Below are 19,491 nucleotides of genomic sequence, written 5' to 3'. Positions count from 1 at the left end.
TCGATCTCCTGACCTTGTGATCCGCCTGCCTTGGCCTCCCAAAGTGCTGGGATTACAGGCATGAGCCACCACGCCTGGCATCTGAATATTTTTTTTTTTTTTTGAGACGGAGTCTTGCTCTGTCGCCCAGGCTGGAGTGCAGTGGCCGGATCTCAGTTCACTGCAAGCTCCACCTCCTGGGTCTACGCCATTCTCCTGCCTCAGCCTCCCGAGTAGCTGGGACTACAGGCGCCCGCCACCTCGCCCGGCTAGTTTTTTGTATTTTTTTAGTAGAGACGGGGTTTCACCGTGTTAGCCAGGCTGGTCTCGATCTCCTGACCTTGTGATCCACCCGTATCGGCCTCCCAAAGTGCTGGGATTACAGGCTTGAGCCACCACGCCCGGCCCCGCATCTGAATATTTTCAATCCAAGGTTGGTTGAACCCAAGTACAGGGTGCACAGATACAGAGGGCCAACTGCATTTACCATGAATCTTAGCTACGCAGGGTGCTGGAATAGAGGCCAGGTGGCTGTGTTAGAGTGGCCAGCACTGCTGCAGCCCCATCCACAAGGAGTAGTCACAGCCATAGGTCTCTGACAAGGAAAAAACTCTAATCTGAGGCCCCTCACTGACCTCTGTCCTCACTGCCCAGAGCATGAGGAGGTGGCGGAGGCCTTTGAAATTCCCTTGCATGGTACACAGGGCAAAACTGAGTTAAGGGGAGGGCAGGAGCTCACCTGCAGGGCTCTCAGCACAGCCCTGGAGCCCTTGGCTCTTCCCCCATCACTGTCACCTTCTCAGCCTCATATCTTCCTGTCCCCAGCCCTGGCCTGGTCCTGAAGCTGGTGAGGCCACTCTCCCTGCTGCCTCTCGGAGGGACCACAGGCATCCAAGAGAAAGCACCTGATGGTGGCAGGGGGCCTGGGTCCCTTGCTGGAGTGCCTGTGGGATCCTAGGCAAGTCCTCCCCTCTCTGGACCTTGGTCTGCCCATCAGTGCCATGGGGATGGTGGTAGCTGCCCCAAGAGGCAGACACGCTGGGCCTCACAGGAGACAAACTACCCCCATCACCAGGGTGGGAGGCTCTTTCAGAAGCTCCCGGAGGCCCCTACCGTGGGGCCTGAGCAGACCTGCAGCCAGGAGCCTGTCACAGGGACCTGACTGAGGGGCTGGCCATTGCTGCATACCGGGACCCTGTCTGCTCGCCAGCACAAACGGATGGCCATCACAGGCAGGGGTTTGGAACATGGCTTCAGAGTGGGAATGGCCTGTCCCCGTCATCCTAGGGCTTTGGCTTCCTCATGAGGACAGAAGGAGTTGCCCCACAGCTGTGAGGATTCAAGGGGACCTGCCCGGGGCTGTGGCAGCTCTGAGGCTGAAGTGTGTCCTTGCCAGCTGCTCATAACCCCGGGCACTGGGGGTGAGTGACTCATTCTGCTTCCCAGTACTCTTGGGGCTGGACACAGGCACACACGTGCACACACGTGCCCCATGTGAATCTGTAGTCCTCGGGGGTTAGAGGTGATCACATCTTCAACCCCCAGGTGAGGGCCGCGTAAGACCTGGGCCTCCGTCTGGGCCAGAAGGGTGGGACGGGCCTGCCTCTGTACCCTTCAGCTGCAGGCTGGGGAGCCCTGGCCCAGCATAGTCAGAGGAGGGCAGGCTGACACACCCCTGAACCCTGGGTGGCTGGGTGCAGACCTCAGCCTGGGGAGGTGGGCACAATAGCCAGCCCCTAGGCCTGCCCAGAGGCCAGACAAGGCGCCAGCTGCGGTTTCTCCCCAGGCCCATGCCCCTCCACGTCCAGTCCCTCCCTGTTCCCACCACCGGCTGGCAGGGCCCAGACACCGTGTGCCCCTGCAACTGGCTCACACTTACCTGCCCCCTGATGAAGACTGCCAGGCAGAAGGCCAGGAGGCAGAGCGGGAGGAGGCCCTGGGGCCCCGCCATGGCTGGTGGGCACGCTGTCCAGGATAGAGTCAGGGCAGCTGGTGGCGTAGGGAATGAGCTCTAGGAGGCAGGCACAGCACAGGCAGGCAGGACGGGGCGGGCAGTGGCCTTAAAAGCAGCCCGGAGGCCCCGCCAGCTCACCCCCACAGGAACCCGCCAGGATTTCCTCCTGCATATCAGCAGCCTGCAGGCGGAAGGGAAGGTGCTGGCCACTGACCCCCCATGGACGGCCTGAGCCCTGCTCAGGGCTTCCCGGCCGGGACCCTCCTGGCATCACAACCTGGAAGCCCAGGCCACATGAACCCCAGGACCTGGGCTCTATCAGGGGTTCTGAAGCAAATCCAAAGGCACACGTGAGCGACTCCCCCGCCTGCGAGTCCAGTGTGTTTCATCCAGAGACTCTGGGGGTTCTGGTCGGCGGAAGGCAGGGCAGCCCCTGAATGGGTCTGTCTGTTCCTGCCTCCATCTTTCCAGCTCCAGGGTGCTCATGGGGCTCTGACTCGCTACAGGCACCTTGCTAGCCCACCAGACCTGCATCCTCTCATCAGCCCCAGCCACTCCCAAGCAGCTGGTCCCGCCTGCCAACCCCCATCCACCCTCCCTCCTTCCCTATCTGCCCCCTACTCAGCAGCCCATGCTCAGCCAGCTTGCTGCAGCACCTCCAAACCCCACTCCAGCCTGCTGGTCTCTCTGGACTCTCCCCAGCCAGGTGTGCTCCAGCTGCACAGGCCTCTCTGCTCCTTCAGTGAGCTCCCCCATCATGTGCTGCTACCCCAGATTGTCACACTCTGGCTCCTTCTCACAAGTGCAGTCTCAGGTCAAGGGCCACCACCTCAGAGCGCCTCCCTGGTCTCAGCCTGCAGGTGGCCCTGTACCTGGTTCACCTCCTGGCAGCACAGGCCACCAGCTGACATTGGCTTGTTCCATTTGTCTCCCCTGGAACATTAGCTGTGGGAGAGTAGAGGCGCTGTCTGGCTGGTACGTACGGTAGATGCTCAGTACACACGTGCAGAAGGAATAAATGAATGGAGGTGGCTACTTTTATGATCCCTCTGTTACTGGTGGGGAAACTGAGGCTCAGAGGGGCTGGGTAGCTTTTCCGAGGTAATCAGTTTTCAAATCCAATCCCAGGGCTACTGCCTGTGAAGCCACCGCTGCCTGCACAGCCAGCACCCCCGGGAGGTGCAGTGGGCCCAGGCTGAGGGCCTCTGCGTGCCAGGGCTGCACGTGGTGGGCCTTGCCTCCAGTTGTCACTACCCCCAACTGCAGATGGTGTAACAGCTGGGGAGACAGGAGTGGGCCAGAGCCCGGTGGCCATCTGTAAATGCTTTGGTAAAGGCCGGGTTGGGGAAATTTTCTCCTCCCCAGCACACCTCCACTCCCATCAGTTTGGAGGGGCCTTCAGGCAGGCCTCTGAGATCTGGCTGGGATGGGGGTTGCAAGGGGAGACCTTCCCCCCATTCCCCACACCCACAGTCTTTCTGGGGGTGCAGGGTCCTCCAGGCAGGACCCCCACCCTGCTGGCACCAAGGGAAACTGGGGAGCAGAAGCAGGTCTGGGAGCCAGGCTGGCCACGCCACCCACCTCTCCACAGCCCTGCCTGGCCCAGCGGCCCCAAGGTCCTGGGGGCTGAGGCTCCTGGCTGGGCCAGGATGAATTATGCGGGGCTCATGGGTCCCACTCTGGCAGCAGGAATGGAGTTGGGGAAGAGTGTGGCATGGGGTTGGCTCCCAAAATCCCAGGTCCTACCTCATCAGGCTCCCTGAAGCAACCCTCAGGGAGGGGCCCACGAGCCTGTTTCAGGGACATGAAGACAGACACAGATGGGCATGTGCCCCTCCCTCCACTGTCCACCACCTGGGTCCACCTCCCCACAGGCCTCCCCTGCTGCCATTCAAGGACCACCTTGGTGAGATGCCCCGGCCCCCACCAGCCATCCCAGACTCTGGGATCTCTGGTCCCCTCGCCCCTCCCCTACTCTCCACAGGGGTTGAGACAGGCGGGGTTAGGCCCTGGGGTGACTGACACACAAGACCTGCAGGACGGCCTGAAGAGGGTGGCATGCCCTGCACTCAGGCAGAGGGGCAGCAGCTGGTGTGGCAGGGGTGCCCTGAGGAGTTTCACAGACTTCTTGTTTGCCCTGGGCTCATGGTTTAGCCACAGCCCAGCATGGCACTGTCCAGAGAGGCCATGGCCCTGTCATGCCTCCCATGTTCCAAGAAGTATCTGGTTCCTGGAGGGCTGCTCCTTCCTTTCCCCCAACCCCTCACCCTCCTGTGTCTCCAGGGCACCCTCTCTCCACCTGCAACCATGCCCCAGAGGGAAGCCCTGCTGGGATCCCAATGACCCTTGATTTAGAAGATGCAAACGGTGTCAAACTCTGCTTTATTGGAATAGAGAATACAGGCAGCAGGAATCACACTTGGTGCTGGCAGCTCCAGGTCCCCTGCCCCCACGGGCTCTCCCATTTGTCTGGATCAGGGGAGACCTCCACTTTGAAGAACAATATGGGGTGGGAGCTTCCAATGTGCATTCTGCTACCAGCCTCAGGATTAGCAGCAAGATGCCCACAACGACAGCAACAGCAACAAAGGACTGGACTCAACATTTCAAGAAAGGACGTGTAGAAGAGAAAGTCAGATCCACAGCATCACGTGTTAACAACAGTCCCACAACAGCAGACACGACACAGGTGTGCACGGCCGCACCACCTGCAGGAGGCTGACAGCACACCGACAGCCCTGGAGGCGCCCGGCATTCTCACTCCCAACATGAGAAAGAATTAACACAACACACACACGTTCACGTTCTCTGTGAGGACAGTCAAATTAAGGTACCAAAGGGAGGAGAAAACATTTTAAGAGAACACAAAAGCCTGCTGCCCTGCCCCAGTAGGCACCAGGCTAGACACGGCAGGCGGTGATGGCTGGCTGTGGCCTGGGCTAGCCGGTGAGCTCGACAGGCAGCTCACGGCCACACAGGGCCTCCCACTGGCGAGCCAGCAGCGAGATGAGCTTCTCTCGGCTCTCGGCACTGGGGACAAACACCTGCCACTGGACTTCACGGCCCTGGCCGGCTCTAGCTGGGCCACCTGGCACCTCCCCAAAGTGGTCCAGGGTGACACTGCCCATGAGGTCATGACCTTGCACATCATCAAAGACGAGGGTGAGGGCCTGTGGGTAGGTCTGGTAGCCCATGAGCACTCGGTCCAGGTCCCGGACGCGGCGGCCATCGTCCAGCCGGTACCTGTCTCTCTGCGGCGGTTCTTTGGCAAACTCGGGCAGCGGGTAATGGATACAGTCCTCATCCAGGAGGAAGATCTCAGAGCTGGTGAGCACGAGTGTCTTGGGGCGCAGGGGGCCCCTGCAGCACCCAGGGGGTGGCATGCCCACCTGGAAGGCCTGCACATACAGCAGGATGCTGAGGGCTGGGGCCTTCTCTGGCTCAGCCATCTTTTGGGCCACAATGAACGTCAGGTCCCCAATCTCCTCCTCACTGGGGTAGGTGAACTTGACACGACTAGAGTGGATCAGCTCATAGTTCTCCATCTTCCCTGCAGAGAGATGCCACCAAGGCTGTAGCCTGGAACCGGCCCCTCGTGGGGCTGGGAGCACCAAGGGCCCCAAGTCAACTGAGAGACCCCAGCATGAGAGAGGCAGGAGAGGATGCTCCAAGTATGGGGCCCACAGGCCAGGAGCCCAGAGCAGGCACCAGAGATGTGTCTGCCAGATGGTTGAGGGACTGCTGGAGTGGAGACTCTGCCATAGAAAAGCCCCATATAAAACCCTGGCCAGCTAAGTGAGAAAAGAGAGACAGAAGCAGAGAGGGTTCTGGGGCACAGAGAGCCACCCTGGGGCCTGTGATGTCTGTCCAGGCAGCCTGTCTGCAGCCTGAGCTAGACAGGGGTACCTGTGGTCTTGTTCCCAAACTCAGAGTAGAAGTCCTTGTCAACAGGCTCCGGTGAGGGAGTGCGTTCCAGAGAGGACAGCACGACCATGAGGTGCTGGAGGAAGCAGTGCGTCAGGTAGCTGTCCCGCGTCAAGCACGTGACCACCTGCACCGGGGTGGAACCTGCACGAGAGGGGATGGTCAGGGCCACAGGCCACTGCTCCCCAGCCCTATCCCTGCCACTGACAGCCACCCCGAGCCCCTAGCAAGCCTCAGCCCAGAGGCCAGCGCCAGGAGGGCCCACGTAGGAAAGCATCATGGAGCCCTGGGAAGTGGCCATTCCTTCAGGCCGGAAGAGCTTAGGCATTTTTCTGGAAGGGGAGACAGAGGCATTAGGCAAAGAGCTTAGTTTTCTCTCCCCAGGAAGTGTGAGTCAGAAACATCCTGCCCAAGACCAGGGCCCACTCTGCTTCTGTCCGGGCCAGTGCTTGCCGCACACCCTGCCTCCTGCTCTGAGCCCGGGAGCATGAGTTCTGCTCTCTCAGCAGTTCCTGAAGCTGCTTCCTCCCGCCCCGGGTAAGAAGCGGCTCTTGAGCACAGAGATAACTGTCTATGATAACCCACCCCCATACGGAAGGTGGAAGCCCACTGGTGATGCTGGCCTTCACCTGAAATAGGACAAAGCACAGAGGGTCACTCACCCGTCAGCCGGAAATGCTGGTCGAAAAGCCCCACATTGACGGACTGCAGGTCACTAAGCTTTAGCACAAAGCACTGGGAGATGTGGAAGGGGCTGTTGTTGTAGTCGGTGTTTTTCTGATGCCAGAAATCTGTGTGATGGAGAAAGGGACAGAGGGAGGTGGTGGCAGGCAAGCACAAGGGTCCTAGGTGTGCAACACGTCTAGCAGGAACAGGTCCTCTTGGTTGGCCTGGCCAGGCCTGGCAAGGAGCTATTCCCGCTTCCACCCACACAAGGCCCCATAGGCAATGCTGTCTGGAGTCTGAGCCTCACCCAGCTCAGGGGAGTCACCACATCATTGACTAAGGCTTCCTGTGCGGCCCCAGGGGCAGAGGCTGCCTGACCCCTTCTCATCAGGGGCCGTTCCCAAGCAGTCGCCGGGCCCTGGCACAGTGCATTCTGCGTTCACATCTGGCCATGGACCCCTCCCTCATGACAGCTCCCCTTCCTCAGACAAGCAACTCTCAGCCCACTGCAGCCAAGTCACTGACTGCTGCCTGAAGTCACACAAAAGGCTCCAGAGAATGACCCCCAGCCTGTCCCAACCACACACTCCAAGCTCCTGAGCCCCAGCAGGCCCTGTGCCTACCCTGTAGTGGCTCTGAGAAGTAGCGGCGGAGGCCGTCATGGAGCACAAAGTACACAGCCTTGGTAGAGAGCAGCACGCAGGCGGTCACCTCTAGCCCTGGGGTCTGGTAGAACACCACCGAGGACCACATGAGGTGCCTCAGCTCCTCGTTTTCAACCTGGAGACGGGGGCACTCCTGTCAGCTCCACCACCCTAGCAACCTGCACATACCAGGGACATGCCCACAGCTCCCACAAGGAGACATGTGAAGCCCCTCTTGGCTCACCAGTGAGTCCATGTGCTTCAAGGCAGAGAGGAAGTGACGGGTGGGAGATGGCTGTGGGAGGGGGTTCTACCTGGGGCTGGAAGTGGCACAGGAGGTGGTGACACAGCACAAATAGCAAGGGGAGGGCAACTCAGGACCTCACTGCCCAGGTCCTCAAAGCTGTTAGCAGCTCAGCTGAGGACTCCCTGACATCAGGAAAGTCCAGGGATCTAAGGCTGACCTGAAGCGAAGCTGGGCCTCGCCCTCAGGGCTGGCTGTGCCATAGCTGGCACCCACACCCGGGCCGCTACCTCAGCAATGCTGCTGTGGAAGAGCTCGATGATGGCGCTGCCCCGCAGGCTGGCGACGTGCCGGAGTGATGGGCAGGCAGGCAAGTGCGAGGGGATCTGATTCTCCTCCGAGGTGGCCTGGATGAGGTGCTCACTCGGGTACTGGGCAGGGGCTTCGGCTGGGGGTGGGGCTGGAGCCTCCACTGGGGTCTCCTCTGGGACCAAAGTTGAAGTTGAGGTCTCTGCTGGGGCCGGAGTCTTCCCTGGGCCTGAGGCTGAGGCTGCTGCAGGGGCTGGAGCTGGGACTTCCGCTGGGGCTGGGGCCAGAGCCTCTGCTGGGACCTCCTGGGGACGCTGGTCATTGCTGTACCCCCCGAAAAACACCATATTAACAGTGGAGCCCAAATGAAGATTCACATCGCATGTGCAGCTTCAGAGTGAGGAGACTGCATGTATCACACATCATCTATGGGTCACTGCGGACCTCCACCAGCTTCTCTATGGGAGAACAGAACAGCACGGCTGGGCACGGTGGCTCACGCCTATAATCCCAGCACTTTGGGAGGCTGAGGTGGGAGGACTGTTTGAGCCCAAAGTTTGAGACCAGCCTGAACAACACAGCAACATGTTGAGATGGGTGAAGCCTAAGGCAGATCCTGGCCCACAGAGCCATCCATGGGACTATGACCCTGGCGGGGGTGGTGCCTAGAGACCATGCTTGGGTCCAGTGGAGCACAGCAGCCAGGGCGACAGCTCTCCTGGCCTCAGTGTGCTGCAACCTGTTGCTCTCCCACTGGGCAGGCAAAGTCGGGGCAGCTCCCTTGGCCTGCCCTGCATGGGTGGCAAGAGGCTGGGCCAACCCATTTTGTGAGAGGACAGCTTTCCTGGGCTTCTTCTACAGCACTGAGATAAAGAGCAGCCTGGCACCAAACCTGGGGTGATGTAGGTGGTGATGTAGAGGGAGGCTGGGGGGCAAGGGGTGGGGGGAGGGGGCCCCGCTCTCGCAGCAACCTCCAGCCCACACATGAGCTGCAGATGCTGAGATCACACACATGCCAGACCCATGCCCCTGGGCCCCTGAGAGCTGTGCTTGATCTCACCTGACCCTGCGCTCAGCAGGCTGGCCATCCGCAAAGGGGCCCTGGGGGCTGCCTCCCGTCCCAGGGGTCTTGGCGATGACCACAGTCTTCAGGTCCTGCAGCGAGGCCCGCAGCTGGCTGTAGATACGCAGGAAGTGGAACTTCTCATGGGGCAGCACGAAGATGGCAGTGACAAAGCGGTACCCCACGAGCAGCTCCAGCACGTGGCCGTCAGCAAAGGCGCCCCGAGGCTGGGTGCAGCTGCGTGTGGGGTCCAGCAGCACGGTGGAGAGCGGCACGCGACTGAGCTTGAAGCTGTTGCGGTTGCGACAGTTGTGGGTGCCACGGTTGGGCATGGGGTTGAAGTCGGCCTTGATGACGTTGAGGTGCTGGGGTGTGAGCAATAGCCAGTAGGGGATGGCAGCGGACTTGACGGCCTCAGAGGGCGCGCAGCAGGAGCGCCGCACGGCGGAGCAGAGTGTGCAACTGGCCCACTCGATGTTGCCTGAGTAGTCCCCGGCGGCTGTCTGCACCATGCGCTTGTCGCTGTAGACCAGGTAGACGGGGAAGCAGCCCTGGCTGCGCTCCTGGCAGCCGCCAGCCACCTTGTAGAAGGTGAGCAGCTGGCGCAGGAACTCCTGCAGGCTGGTGTGGCTGCCGTAGAGGATGGGGCTACACAGCATGGCCATGTGCTGGGGTGCAAAGCATGAACGCAGGTCCGCGTGGAACTCGTGCAGGTTGGCGGCGTCTGAGATGATGAAGAGCGTGTTCTCACTGTGCCGTACCTTAAGCACCAGACACAGCTCTGGCATGAGGAAGCCGAACTCGGTGAGGTCGCCATGCGGGAAGCAGAAGACAAAGCGCAGGGAGGAGAGGATGTGCTGGCTGCTGCCCCGAGACTCCTGGTGCGGGATCTCGAAGACTGCGATGCCGAAGTCGGTGAGCACGAGGCAGGCGGCGAACTGGCGGATACTGCCCTGCACATGGATCAGGAAGCACCACAGCACCTTGAGGATGCGGATGTGCTCCAGCAGGAAGTCCTCGTCCGCGCCCAGGGCCCACTCCAGAGCCAGGCGCTCCTCCTCGGCCTCTTCATCCTCCTCTTCCTCCTCCTCCTCTTCCTCCCCCTGGCCTCCTTCCTCCTCCTCCTCCACGTCCGGGGGCCCCATTTCAAAGTAGCGGTTCTCAGCAACATCCTCCTCTTCCTCCTCCTCCTCCTCCTCCTCGCCCTGGCCCTCCTCCCGCTGGTTGGCAGCCTCGATCCAGGCAGGCAGCTGCCGCTCGATGGCCTGCCGGATCAGCGTGCTCAGGCGCTGGATGAAGTCCTGGTTGGTGGCTGTGTAGCCAATGCAGGTGAAGGGCAGGAAGATGATCTGGCCAGACCCGGGCACCACCTGAACCTCCGGCTCGGCATGGTCTGGGCTGTGCAGGGAGAGGCCAGGTCAGTAGCATGCTGGAAGGGGCCCCTCCCACCTCCCACCTCCCACCTCCCACCTCTGGAGCCCGCTGCTACACCCTGACCCTAAGAAACCAACCCATGGGTCTCCCAAGCCTCCCACATAGCCAAGTCAGCTCCCAGGATGAGGGCCCTGGTGGGAGCCAGTGCTGCCTGCTGGAAGGCTGGGTCGCCAGTTTGGTCAGTCTATGCTTTCAGGGGCTTGGAACAGGTGCCCGGCACAGCTATGCCCAGACCACGAGTTCCCACAACAGAAGCACTCTCGTGGACTTCTAAGTCATTCAGCTGCTGCCATAAGCCCTAGAGAGAACGAACACTCCAGGGCATGAATCTACTTGTCGCCCCTGGTGGCCTCCGTGGCAAGGAAGTGGGCTGGGTCAGGTCTTAGGACCTTCACACTTAAAATTCCAGCTCTTCTTGGCCACTGCAGCCCTCGCGTGTAGAATGGGAGTTGGTAAACTTCTGCAAAGGGTCAGAGTACACATTTGGGGATTTATGGGCTACCCTGTCCATAAGATCTTTAACAGCCCTTTAAGAATGTAACTGTCCAACATGGCGAAACCCCATGTCTACTAAAAACAGAAAAATTAGCCAGGTGTGGTGGAGGGCACCTTGGGTGGCTGAGGCAGGAGAATTACTTGAACCCGGGAGGTGGAGGTTGCAGCGAGCCTAGATCACGCCACTGCACTCCAGCCTGGGTAACAGAGCAAGACTCTGTCTCAAAGAAAAAAAAAGCAACTGTCATTCTGGCCAGGCACGGTGGCTCACTGGAGTTCAGGAGTTTGAGACCAGCCTATGCAACATGGTGAATCTCCATCTCTACTAAAAATATGAAAAATTAGCTGGGGTGGTGGCGTGCGCCTGTGGTCTGGGCTACGCAGGAGACTGAGGCTGAGACAGGAAAATTGCATTAATCTGGGAGGCGGGGGTTGCAGTGAGCCGAGAACATGCCACTGCACTCCAGCCTGGGCGACAGAGTGAGACCGTCTCAAAAAAAGAAAAAAGAATGTAACTGTCATTCTTAGCTCCCAGGCTGTGGGCCACACACAGGCCTTGACTTGCCAACCCCTGGTGTAGGGCAACATGTGCTGAGCAGAGTTTAGGTATTGAATTTGGAAAGAGATGGAAAAGTCCATCACCTGTGTCTCTTTAGAGGAAGAAATAGTTCTGTAGGACTTCTGTGAACGGATTTTTAAAAACACCTGACTGGCCACCCCGGCCCGCAAGCACAGCGTGTGCAGAAGGCCGTGCAGCCAGGCCCAGGTCCCTTTCCAATCTCTTCCTTACCTTGCACCACCAACAGCTCCTGGCATGTCCCTTAAATCATCAGATGCTGCCTGATGGAGAAAGAAACACAGTCAGTCCCCACCTGCTGTAGCCAGCCCCGGCATTTACCGGGTGCCAGACTCTGAGCTGGGCATTCTGTCCTCCATCACCACCCTGAGGAGGCTCCCCATCCCCACACTCCACCCTGGGGCCCACTCTGGGACCCAAGGGCAGAGACTCACTTGGCTATCCCACCAGTACACAGCAGGGCTGGGATTCCCACTCCCAACCCAGGGCCAGAGCCTCTCGCCACTCTCCAGGGATCCGGCATCTGACTGCTCCTTGTGCTATGCAAGGGTCCAGGTAGACAGTCTGCAAATTTGGTCTGACCCTAACTGGCCAGCAGTGGACACAGCCCTGGCAAGTCCCTCCCAGTGGTCTCTGTGAACTGGGGGAGACCTAGGGCTTGGGAATCTCTTGCTCTGTGGCCCAGGGAAGGGTGATGGGAGAGTACTGTGGAGTACTGAGGACAGACAAGGACTCTGCAAACTGTCCCAGTGTCACAAGGCAATAACCTTGTGCCGCTGCAGAGATGGGGCTGGAGGGAGGCCCAGGCACCAAGCACGTTCGCCAAGCACACAGCAAGCACCCTTGCTTTCCTCCTCTCTTTTCTCAGGACACAGGAAGGGGCTCTGGAACCCTCAGTAACAACCACAGAGGAGGAGCTGGAGTTAGACTATTTCCCAGACCACCAGGGTGACATGTGGGAAGGGGCCGAGTGGCTCCAGGGGTGCCAGGAAACACAGAAAAAACCCAAACAAGCCCCCGCACAAGGGCCTTTTGAAATGCCTTCCCTAGGGAAGCCTGCTCACAGGGTCACCTGCCCCCTCGCATCCTGGGCCCAGTGACAGAGAACTGCCTGTTCCCATCAACCAAAGGGGGTGGGGAAGGGAAGGAGGGAGGCTGAAAATAAATCCTTAACCACTGGGTTTGTCAGGAAGACAAACTCAACTAGAGACAGGTCCAAGAGAAAGACCGTGGCGCAAAGCAGAGGATGCCAAACCCTGGAAGCATCTGCCTCAGCTCCAGCTAGGCCACTTCCTACTGCACACAACCCCAAGCAGAAGGGTCCACCCCCAGATGTATGGTCCCCAGAAGAGGGAGGAGGGCATTACCTGTCCCGCAGGGATGGACTCCAAGGAATTAGAACATCCCTGGGCAATGGGCTGGTCCTCGGGAGTCAGACTGTCGGTGGACGAGAGGCTGCTGGCCAGGGCCTCCTCCTGAACGAACACGATTCCTGGAGAGACCAGGGCGGGCAGGCAGGCAGGGTGGGTGGGGCGGGGAGAGCGGCCGTTCAACAAGTGGGGCTGGGCCTCTCAGGCTACCGGCATGGCCGGGGGCTAGCCAGACCCCAAAACCCAGCCACAAGGATTATAGAAGAAAATGTTAAAACTGAAATCTCAAAATAACTCAAGAGAGAACAAATGACTGCTTATCTAATCTCAGAGCAAGGAGAGGCATTCTGAGAATAAACACAATGGAAAAAACTGATAGATGTGACTACATAAAAATTAAACTCCCACAGACACATTTTTTAAAAACCAGGATAAATTAAAACCAGATGAAATGAGAAAAAAAATGTTTGCAATATTTGACAAGGATTTATATCGCTAGTCAGCAAAAAGTTCTTACAGGGGCTACAAAAATGGGGGAAGGCTGGAAACCCCATTAACAGACAGCAAGGGATGTGAACAGACATTCTGCAGAAGAACGGCCAGTGGCTAGAACATGAAAAGAATGCTCGCTCTCAGAAGTACACAAAGAAAGGCAAGCTGAAACAAGAGGCAAGTTTTGCCTCTCAACTTTTACCAAAGTCAGACTGACTGTGTGGCCTGGCTCTGACCTCACTGGGCAGAGGCCGGCACAGACATGCGGGCTGGCCCACCCATCCGAAGAGTTTGGAGGTACATCGTCAAGAGCCTGAAATGTGTTCACTCCTGGAGCATTTTCCCAGACGGTGACTAGACATGATCCCGTCCCCTGATTTGTCATCTCTGCAGGACTCACAGATACATAGGGCATGGGACAATTCACCAGGGGGCCAGCCCTTACAGGCCTTGGTATCCAGCAAGGCTGCTGAGTCCAGCCTGAGCTCACATCCACAGTCCCACTTACCACAGGACGTGCCCACTGACCTGCCCTGGGGCCACCTCCCATGGACAGCAGCACTCTGACCCATTGCGTCCCATAAATGCATAGTGTTCCTACAACCTGCTGAAGCTTGTTTATGAATGTAGCCTATCTGGACCTGTTACTCCACTTCAGATCACCTCTAGACCGCTTGAAGGTAAAGCCTTTGTGAACATGTTCCTGACTGCGGCCAGCAGGGTGGACACTGGGCATCGGCCGCCAGTCTCACTGAGGCCTACAGGAGCCCCAGGCCTGCCTCCACAGCCCAGCATCGCCACAGCCCGGTGAAATGATCCCGAGCCCTCTGAGCCCCACAGGTCGAGACCCCCGACCAGCTCAGCTGCTCCCCGGGACAGGACAACTCACACGGCCTGGGTCCTCTGCCCACAAGTGAGGCAGGCAGGTGGGCCCAAGCTCAGACGCCCCCACAAAGCGAAGCAGCAGGGGGTAGGCAGGCAGGAAGGCTGGCAAGCACACAGCCATGCATGAAGCACCCTGACGGGCCTCCCTGGGCACCTGCCCAGGCCACTGCTCTCCTGCAATCCACCCTCTGCCTGCTAATGTTCAACTCCTATCCATCCTTCAAGATCCACCTCAGACACCACCTCCACTGCAGACCTTCTCTGCTCTAGACAGTCTACAAAAGCCCCACACCATCCTGCCCTGTTCTCCTCCAGCACATGGCTCATCCTCCCGCATGGCTCCAAGCTCCCCAAGGGGCACGGTCTGGGTCATCTTGAACCCCCCACTAAGGATGTGGGAAAGGGCAGCCCTCATCAACCACCTCTGTGGAGCTCTGGCCAGTGCCAAGCGCCTCCCCAGCATTCGCTCATGCATGCCTCTCGTTATTTACCACATTTCATCAAATCTAAGATGCGGCAGGTGGTGCCATCTTGGTCCTAGCAGAAGGTGTCCACGGGTTTTCCACGACTCCATCTCGAATACCAGCTGGCTGACAGCGACTATGAGACGCCACTGACTGAAAGACGCACCTCAATTTCAGAGAAGTCACCAGGTGGAAATGCGTGCCTCTTAGAATCAATGAAGTAGGGTGCGTCCACTTCACAGTTGAGAAAACAGCTTCAGAGGGGCTACAAGTTGCTTGAGGTCCCACAGCTAGGAAGCTGGGATGCAAACTCAGCTGACCAAGCCCTGGCTCCTAACCACCTCTCCACACAGCCTCCTCTCAGCCCCTGGGCCTGGCTGGACAATCAACTCTGGCGACCACCCCTAGAGTCACAATCATTCATGGCTCTGACAGCACCTGCCACAACAGGAGGTTGGGTGTTGTCTGGACAGCGCCCCCTTCAGGCAGGTCTGAGTGCCCAGTTCATTCGCAAGTAGGCTCCCTTCTCGGGAACCAGGCTGGAAGCAACAGGCATGGGTCAGCAAAGCTGCTCCCACGCGCTAAAAAAACCCTGCCCATCCAGGCAAGACCCAGGAACACGCGGCTGAACAAACACACGGGGAGGCCTCTGAATCAGTGAGAAAAAGACCAATGCCTTTTGCCACTACCCCCCAACAAGCCCCATTTGGACACAAGGAAATGTGGACAGGGACAGGGAGAGTCTATCTGCTCCCGTCCCGGACCGTGGCCTGTACAAACAAGTGGTCAGAAAGGGCACTCGGCAGATAGAGCGGAGACATCAGGAGAATCCTTAGGGGTCCGACCTTTGCTGTTTCTCACCAAAAGGAAAGAGAGGTGCACACAAAGACATCCACTGCAGTTTTATTGAAGAGGTGCAAATCTGGAGGCAATGTCCAGAAGTCCAGTGATGGCGGGGACAGACTGCAGAGTGCCCCTCTGCAGAGTGTCCCCAGGGCACGAGGGGAGTGAGGAGGGGGCTGAGCTGGTGCAGAGGCTTCTCCAACAATGTGGGGGGCTGCCTGCAGCTGCAGCCTGGGGGCACAGTGCATCCCAACCCACCCAGGGTCTGCTCTTCACTGGCTCCTGCTCTACCTGCCCATTCACTCACTCACTGATCAACAGATGCTGGCAGAAACGGCCATGTCCCTGGCCTTGAGAAGCAGATGCAGCTCCCTGTCCCCAGAGGCCTACAGTCATATGGTGCCTCCACAGGCTCGCTTGGCTGCGTTGCAGGAGGCGGCCTCAGGGAAGCTTCCTCATCGTGATATAACCTCCCTGGCTTTTATGTAATAAAATGCAACCAGAAATCCTTAGTCAAGAGTCTGACAGAAGCAAAATGGGCAATCATCCTGGCACCTAACCCCATCACTCCACGCAATGGAATTCTCTTCCACATTTCATGGGTGTGACCTCAGTGTGCTGCTCTGCGTCGGGCCTTTTGCCTTAACTTGAGTGCTTCTCCCCTCTTCCTGCCCAGTCTTCCTGTCCCTGCTGGGAGGGCTGCCGAGCATTCTGTGCCACAGCCGACTGTCCCTCTCATCCTCCGATGTTGCAGTTGCAGCCCGTGTTTTGGCAGTGGTGAGCATTTCACCTCCCCTTCCCAGTATCTTATCCCTCTAAGAGAAAATCCCCACCAGTGGGGTTACCAGGTCAAGGGGTGGGAATGTTTTTCTGGCTCTTAAAACATAGGGTTGAACTGTTTTCCCAAGACCTCACACCAAGTTCTGCGTCTCCAGGAGCCCGGGCAGGCGGCGTCCTTTCCTGCGTGTCCCGAGCCTCGGCTCCACTCGGGACGGCACACCCTCCCCTCTTCCGTGGGGGCCAGGCCAGCAGACACGCTCATGGGACCTGCTTCACTCACTCATCTCCGAGGATGCCTGGGTTCAGAGGTGAAAGCCCTTTGAAAACGCTAAGACAGTGGGCAGATGAATGGGCCTGGTCTTCCATGGGTCCACAGGGACACAGATGGCCCATCTTGGCCCCACAAACATGGCGTTCTGGGGCTGGGTCACACCACAGAGATGAGGCAATGATAAAAGCAAGCTTTTCCCTGCACAGGGATTCGGGCTCCAGACAGTACAGTCACAAGCCCGGCTTCCTATAACCAGAAGCCAACCTGCTTGTGCTGCCGGCGAGGGAATGGGACGGTCCCATGAGCCAACAGGCCCGAGTCTGTTCAGAGGGCAGCCTCAGGGCCTGTCAGATACCCTGCGGTCTCCTAGAGGAGCTGGATGTGGGCATCAGAGCAATCGGGAGTCCTCACCAAGCAAGCAACAGCTGGCATCAGGCCAGGCACCCCTGCCACGTGTCCCCCCGCGAGGACCAGCCTGCAGAAGGCACAGTCCTCCCTGTGTCTGACCCTGTCAGAAACTGGTGCTGGCACCTCTTCCCCAACCCCAGCCCAGCCAGGAGGCCCAGGCAGGGCTGTGTGGCTCCACTAGAAGCAAGATACATACACGATTACCTTGGTTGGAGAGGATGGGCTGGGGCAGGGAGGCAGATGCGGGAGCCACAGTGGGAGGGGAGCTGCTGGGTCTGATGCAGGGGGCAGCTGAGAGCCGGGAGTCTTCGCCACCCTGAGGACAAGTGCTTGCGTCAGCCCGGGAGAGAAGAGGAAGCACAGAGCTCCCCAAGGCCAGGGGTGTGACGAGGGAGCGCAACGGTTCCAACCAACGGGATGAAGATGGTCTCGTCCCATCCTTACTGCAGGAACTACCACTGTCCCCAACCCAAAAAGAATACAGAGGCCACGACTTGCCCGAGGTCATGCAGCCAGAGAGGAGCGCAGCTTGGACTTGGCAACTTGGCAGCCCTGAGCAGTCCCATGGCCCAAGCCCCCTGAACTGGCTCCTCTCCCGGCTGGCTCTGCACCACTGCCCTCCCACCTGCCACACAAACCCACCCTCTTCTCTGGGTTGCTCAGTTTGGACTTGACCTCCTTGGCTTTCTGAATTGCTTTCAGCACTTCCACAGTGTCCAGCTCCTTCTCTGTGGTCACTGTGTCATCCAGACAGACCTAGAGCATCCAGAAAGTAGCTATCAGCATGGGGACTAGTGAGCACGGCAGGAGGATGGTGGGGCCCTGCTGAGGAGGGGCGTGAGCACCTGCTGTGGGCCAGGCCATGTGAGGACACCACAGGCTGAGGGAGGCTCAGCCTGCTCGGAGGCGGCTCTCCACCACTCATGGAAGAGACCTGGGAGTGCCTTGGAGGGGTCCAGGGAGGCCCTACATCTGTCTCTGGAGTCCCTCACCAAGAACAGGAGCAGCAAACTCTTGGGCAACTTGAACTAAGTCCCCAGTTAGAGGCAGAAGGCAGACTCTCAAAAGAGCAGTGGGAAAGGGCAGGCCCCACCTGCAAATGCAGGAGGGAGTGGCAGCTGGCAGCCAGTCGGCGGTCGGGTAGGGTGGTTGAATGAGGGAAGGTCCCAAGGGCTTGGACAGGAGCTGACACTCTGTGGCCTGGGAGCTTCCCAAGGTCTGGAGCCCAGGAGGGGAGGAGATGGCATCTCGTGGTCTTGTGATTGTGTGGATGAAGGGGCACTTGGGGCCAAAAAGAGGGAGGTGGGACACAAATAGTTCCCGGGTATTTTCTGACCTGGGATTTGGGGAGAACAGAAGGTCCAAGGACCAATCAGAGAATCAGGGGGCCTGCTCCGGGCCCAGGCGATGGGTGAACCTGGTTAAGTGCGTCTGGTCAGCATCGTGGCAGGTGCACAGACACAGCAAGGGGCAGCAGACACTAGGCTGGGCTACATTGACAAAGGCAAACCCTTTGGGTTTACGGTCAGGTACTATGGCCACAAGTTGTCCAGGAGATATGAATATTTTAAGGATCTTATTTCTGACCCTTTCCTAGAATAAACATTGTTATCCAAGACAGGAGGGGCAGGAGATGCAAGGGAGCATTTTCCTGGGGAGATAGTGGACTTCCCAGAACCGGAAAGCCCTCAAGGGGCAGGACCTCCTTCTAAAGCAGGCAAGGGTAGAACAATGGACATATATCCCCCTACCGCCCATGCAGACTTGACTGCATCCCGAGGGTCTCCCTGGGCTCTTCTGACTGCGCTGGGGCTCACCTCTGAGGCCCTCTCTCCGAACTGAGCCAGCACCTTGGTCCGGTAGTCGGGGATGATGCTCAGAGGGTTGTTCAGCAGAGACACGTGCTCCAGACACGGGAGGCTACCTATGCTCCGGACCTCCTCCATCTGCAAGGTATGAGTTCCATCCCCTTTGGTCCCTTCTCTTAACACTTCAGCAACACGCCAACACGTTTCATGGTCTCTTTTAAATGAAAGGAATCTTAACATTCTTCTTTAACATGATACACACCAAGGCACAGAAATCCCAAAATCGCGAGGTCTGTGGGCTCACCTGTTCAATCCTGTTGTCCCGGAGATCCAGGTTGACCAGTGAGTAGAGCTTGTGTAGGCCACTCAGACTCTCCAGGAGGTTGCCTGCCAGGTTTAAGGTCTTGATGTTCCCCAGCTTGGTGTGAAGCCCTTCCAAGGAGGAGAGTTTGTTGTAGGACAGGTCCAGATGCACAAGGTTATACAGGTGCTGTAGTGGTGTGGAGAACAGCGTAAAGTGGCTCAGGTCAAGTCTCCAAAGATAGGGGCCTGACACTAATGGCAGGATGGGCCTTCCAACCCAAACTACCCAGTTCTGCAAGTCACTCTGACAGTTATTTTAGGAAGGGAAGTCCCTCTTCTCTGCCGCACATGCCACAGCACAGTGGCACCCCTGCAGACAGTTGGGGTGGGCATTGAAAACATGGCTGTCCACCTTCGGGACAGAGGTGCATCATCATGCCTGGTTTGTATTTACTCATGCTTCCTAATTCTTTGGAACTAGAGCAACAATCACTCAGTGCATTGCTGGGATCCTAAAGGGAAGACAGCAACCCCTGCCCTTACAACCCCTGGGTATGGCCAAATTCCCAAGGCTGCAT

At 58.4% G+C, this 19,491-nt stretch overlaps 2 protein-coding genes across 5 annotated transcripts in view; both read right to left on the bottom strand.

The window, feature by feature from the left end:
* STAB1 (stabilin 1) overlaps positions 1–2,040 on the bottom strand; it is a 30,163-nt gene extending 28,123 nt beyond the window's left edge. For 2 of the 4 annotated variants that reach the window (XM_050778413.1, XM_050778414.1), the window contains exon 1: positions 1,859–2,038. In XM_050778413.1, coding sequence (XP_050634370.1) covers positions 1,859–1,930 — 72 coding nt within the window. In that variant the 5' untranslated portion in view covers positions 1,931–2,038. Of the gene's footprint in view, positions 1–1,858 lie in introns of all 4 variants that reach the window. The other 2 variants (XM_050778412.1, XM_050778415.1) reach the window with 2 other exon arrangements.
* Positions 2,041–4,297: 2,257 nt separating this feature from the next.
* The window catches only part of NISCH (nischarin), a 53,092-nt gene continuing 37,898 nt past the window's right edge, over positions 4,298–19,491 (bottom strand). Inside the window, exons 11-22 of the mRNA XM_050780667.1 lie at positions 18,915–19,100; positions 18,620–18,748; positions 17,445–17,558; positions 17,007–17,118; positions 12,657–12,781; positions 11,503–11,552; positions 8,781–10,181; positions 7,702–8,044; positions 7,147–7,303; positions 6,520–6,648; positions 5,840–6,001; positions 4,298–5,483 (exon numbers count right to left, since the gene is read on the bottom strand). Coding sequence (XP_050636624.1) covers positions 4,873–5,483; positions 5,840–6,001; positions 6,520–6,648; positions 7,147–7,303; positions 7,702–8,044; positions 8,781–10,181; positions 11,503–11,552; positions 12,657–12,781; positions 17,007–17,118; positions 17,445–17,558; positions 18,620–18,748; positions 18,915–19,100 — 3,519 coding nt within the window. The 3' untranslated portion in view covers positions 4,298–4,872. The remainder of the gene's footprint in view (positions 5,484–5,839; positions 6,002–6,519; positions 6,649–7,146; positions 7,304–7,701; positions 8,045–8,780; positions 10,182–11,502; positions 11,553–12,656; positions 12,782–17,006; positions 17,119–17,444; positions 17,559–18,619; positions 18,749–18,914; positions 19,101–19,491) is intronic.

The sequence above is a fragment of the Macaca thibetana genome, chromosome 2 (assembly GCF_024542745.1).
Source record: "Macaca thibetana thibetana isolate TM-01 chromosome 2, ASM2454274v1, whole genome shotgun sequence".
NCBI classification, from domain to species: Eukaryota; Metazoa; Chordata; class Mammalia; order Primates; family Cercopithecidae; genus Macaca; species Macaca thibetana.
The sequence above is the reverse complement of the archived record's forward strand: the minus strand, read 5'-3'. Positions and strand labels throughout refer to the sequence as shown.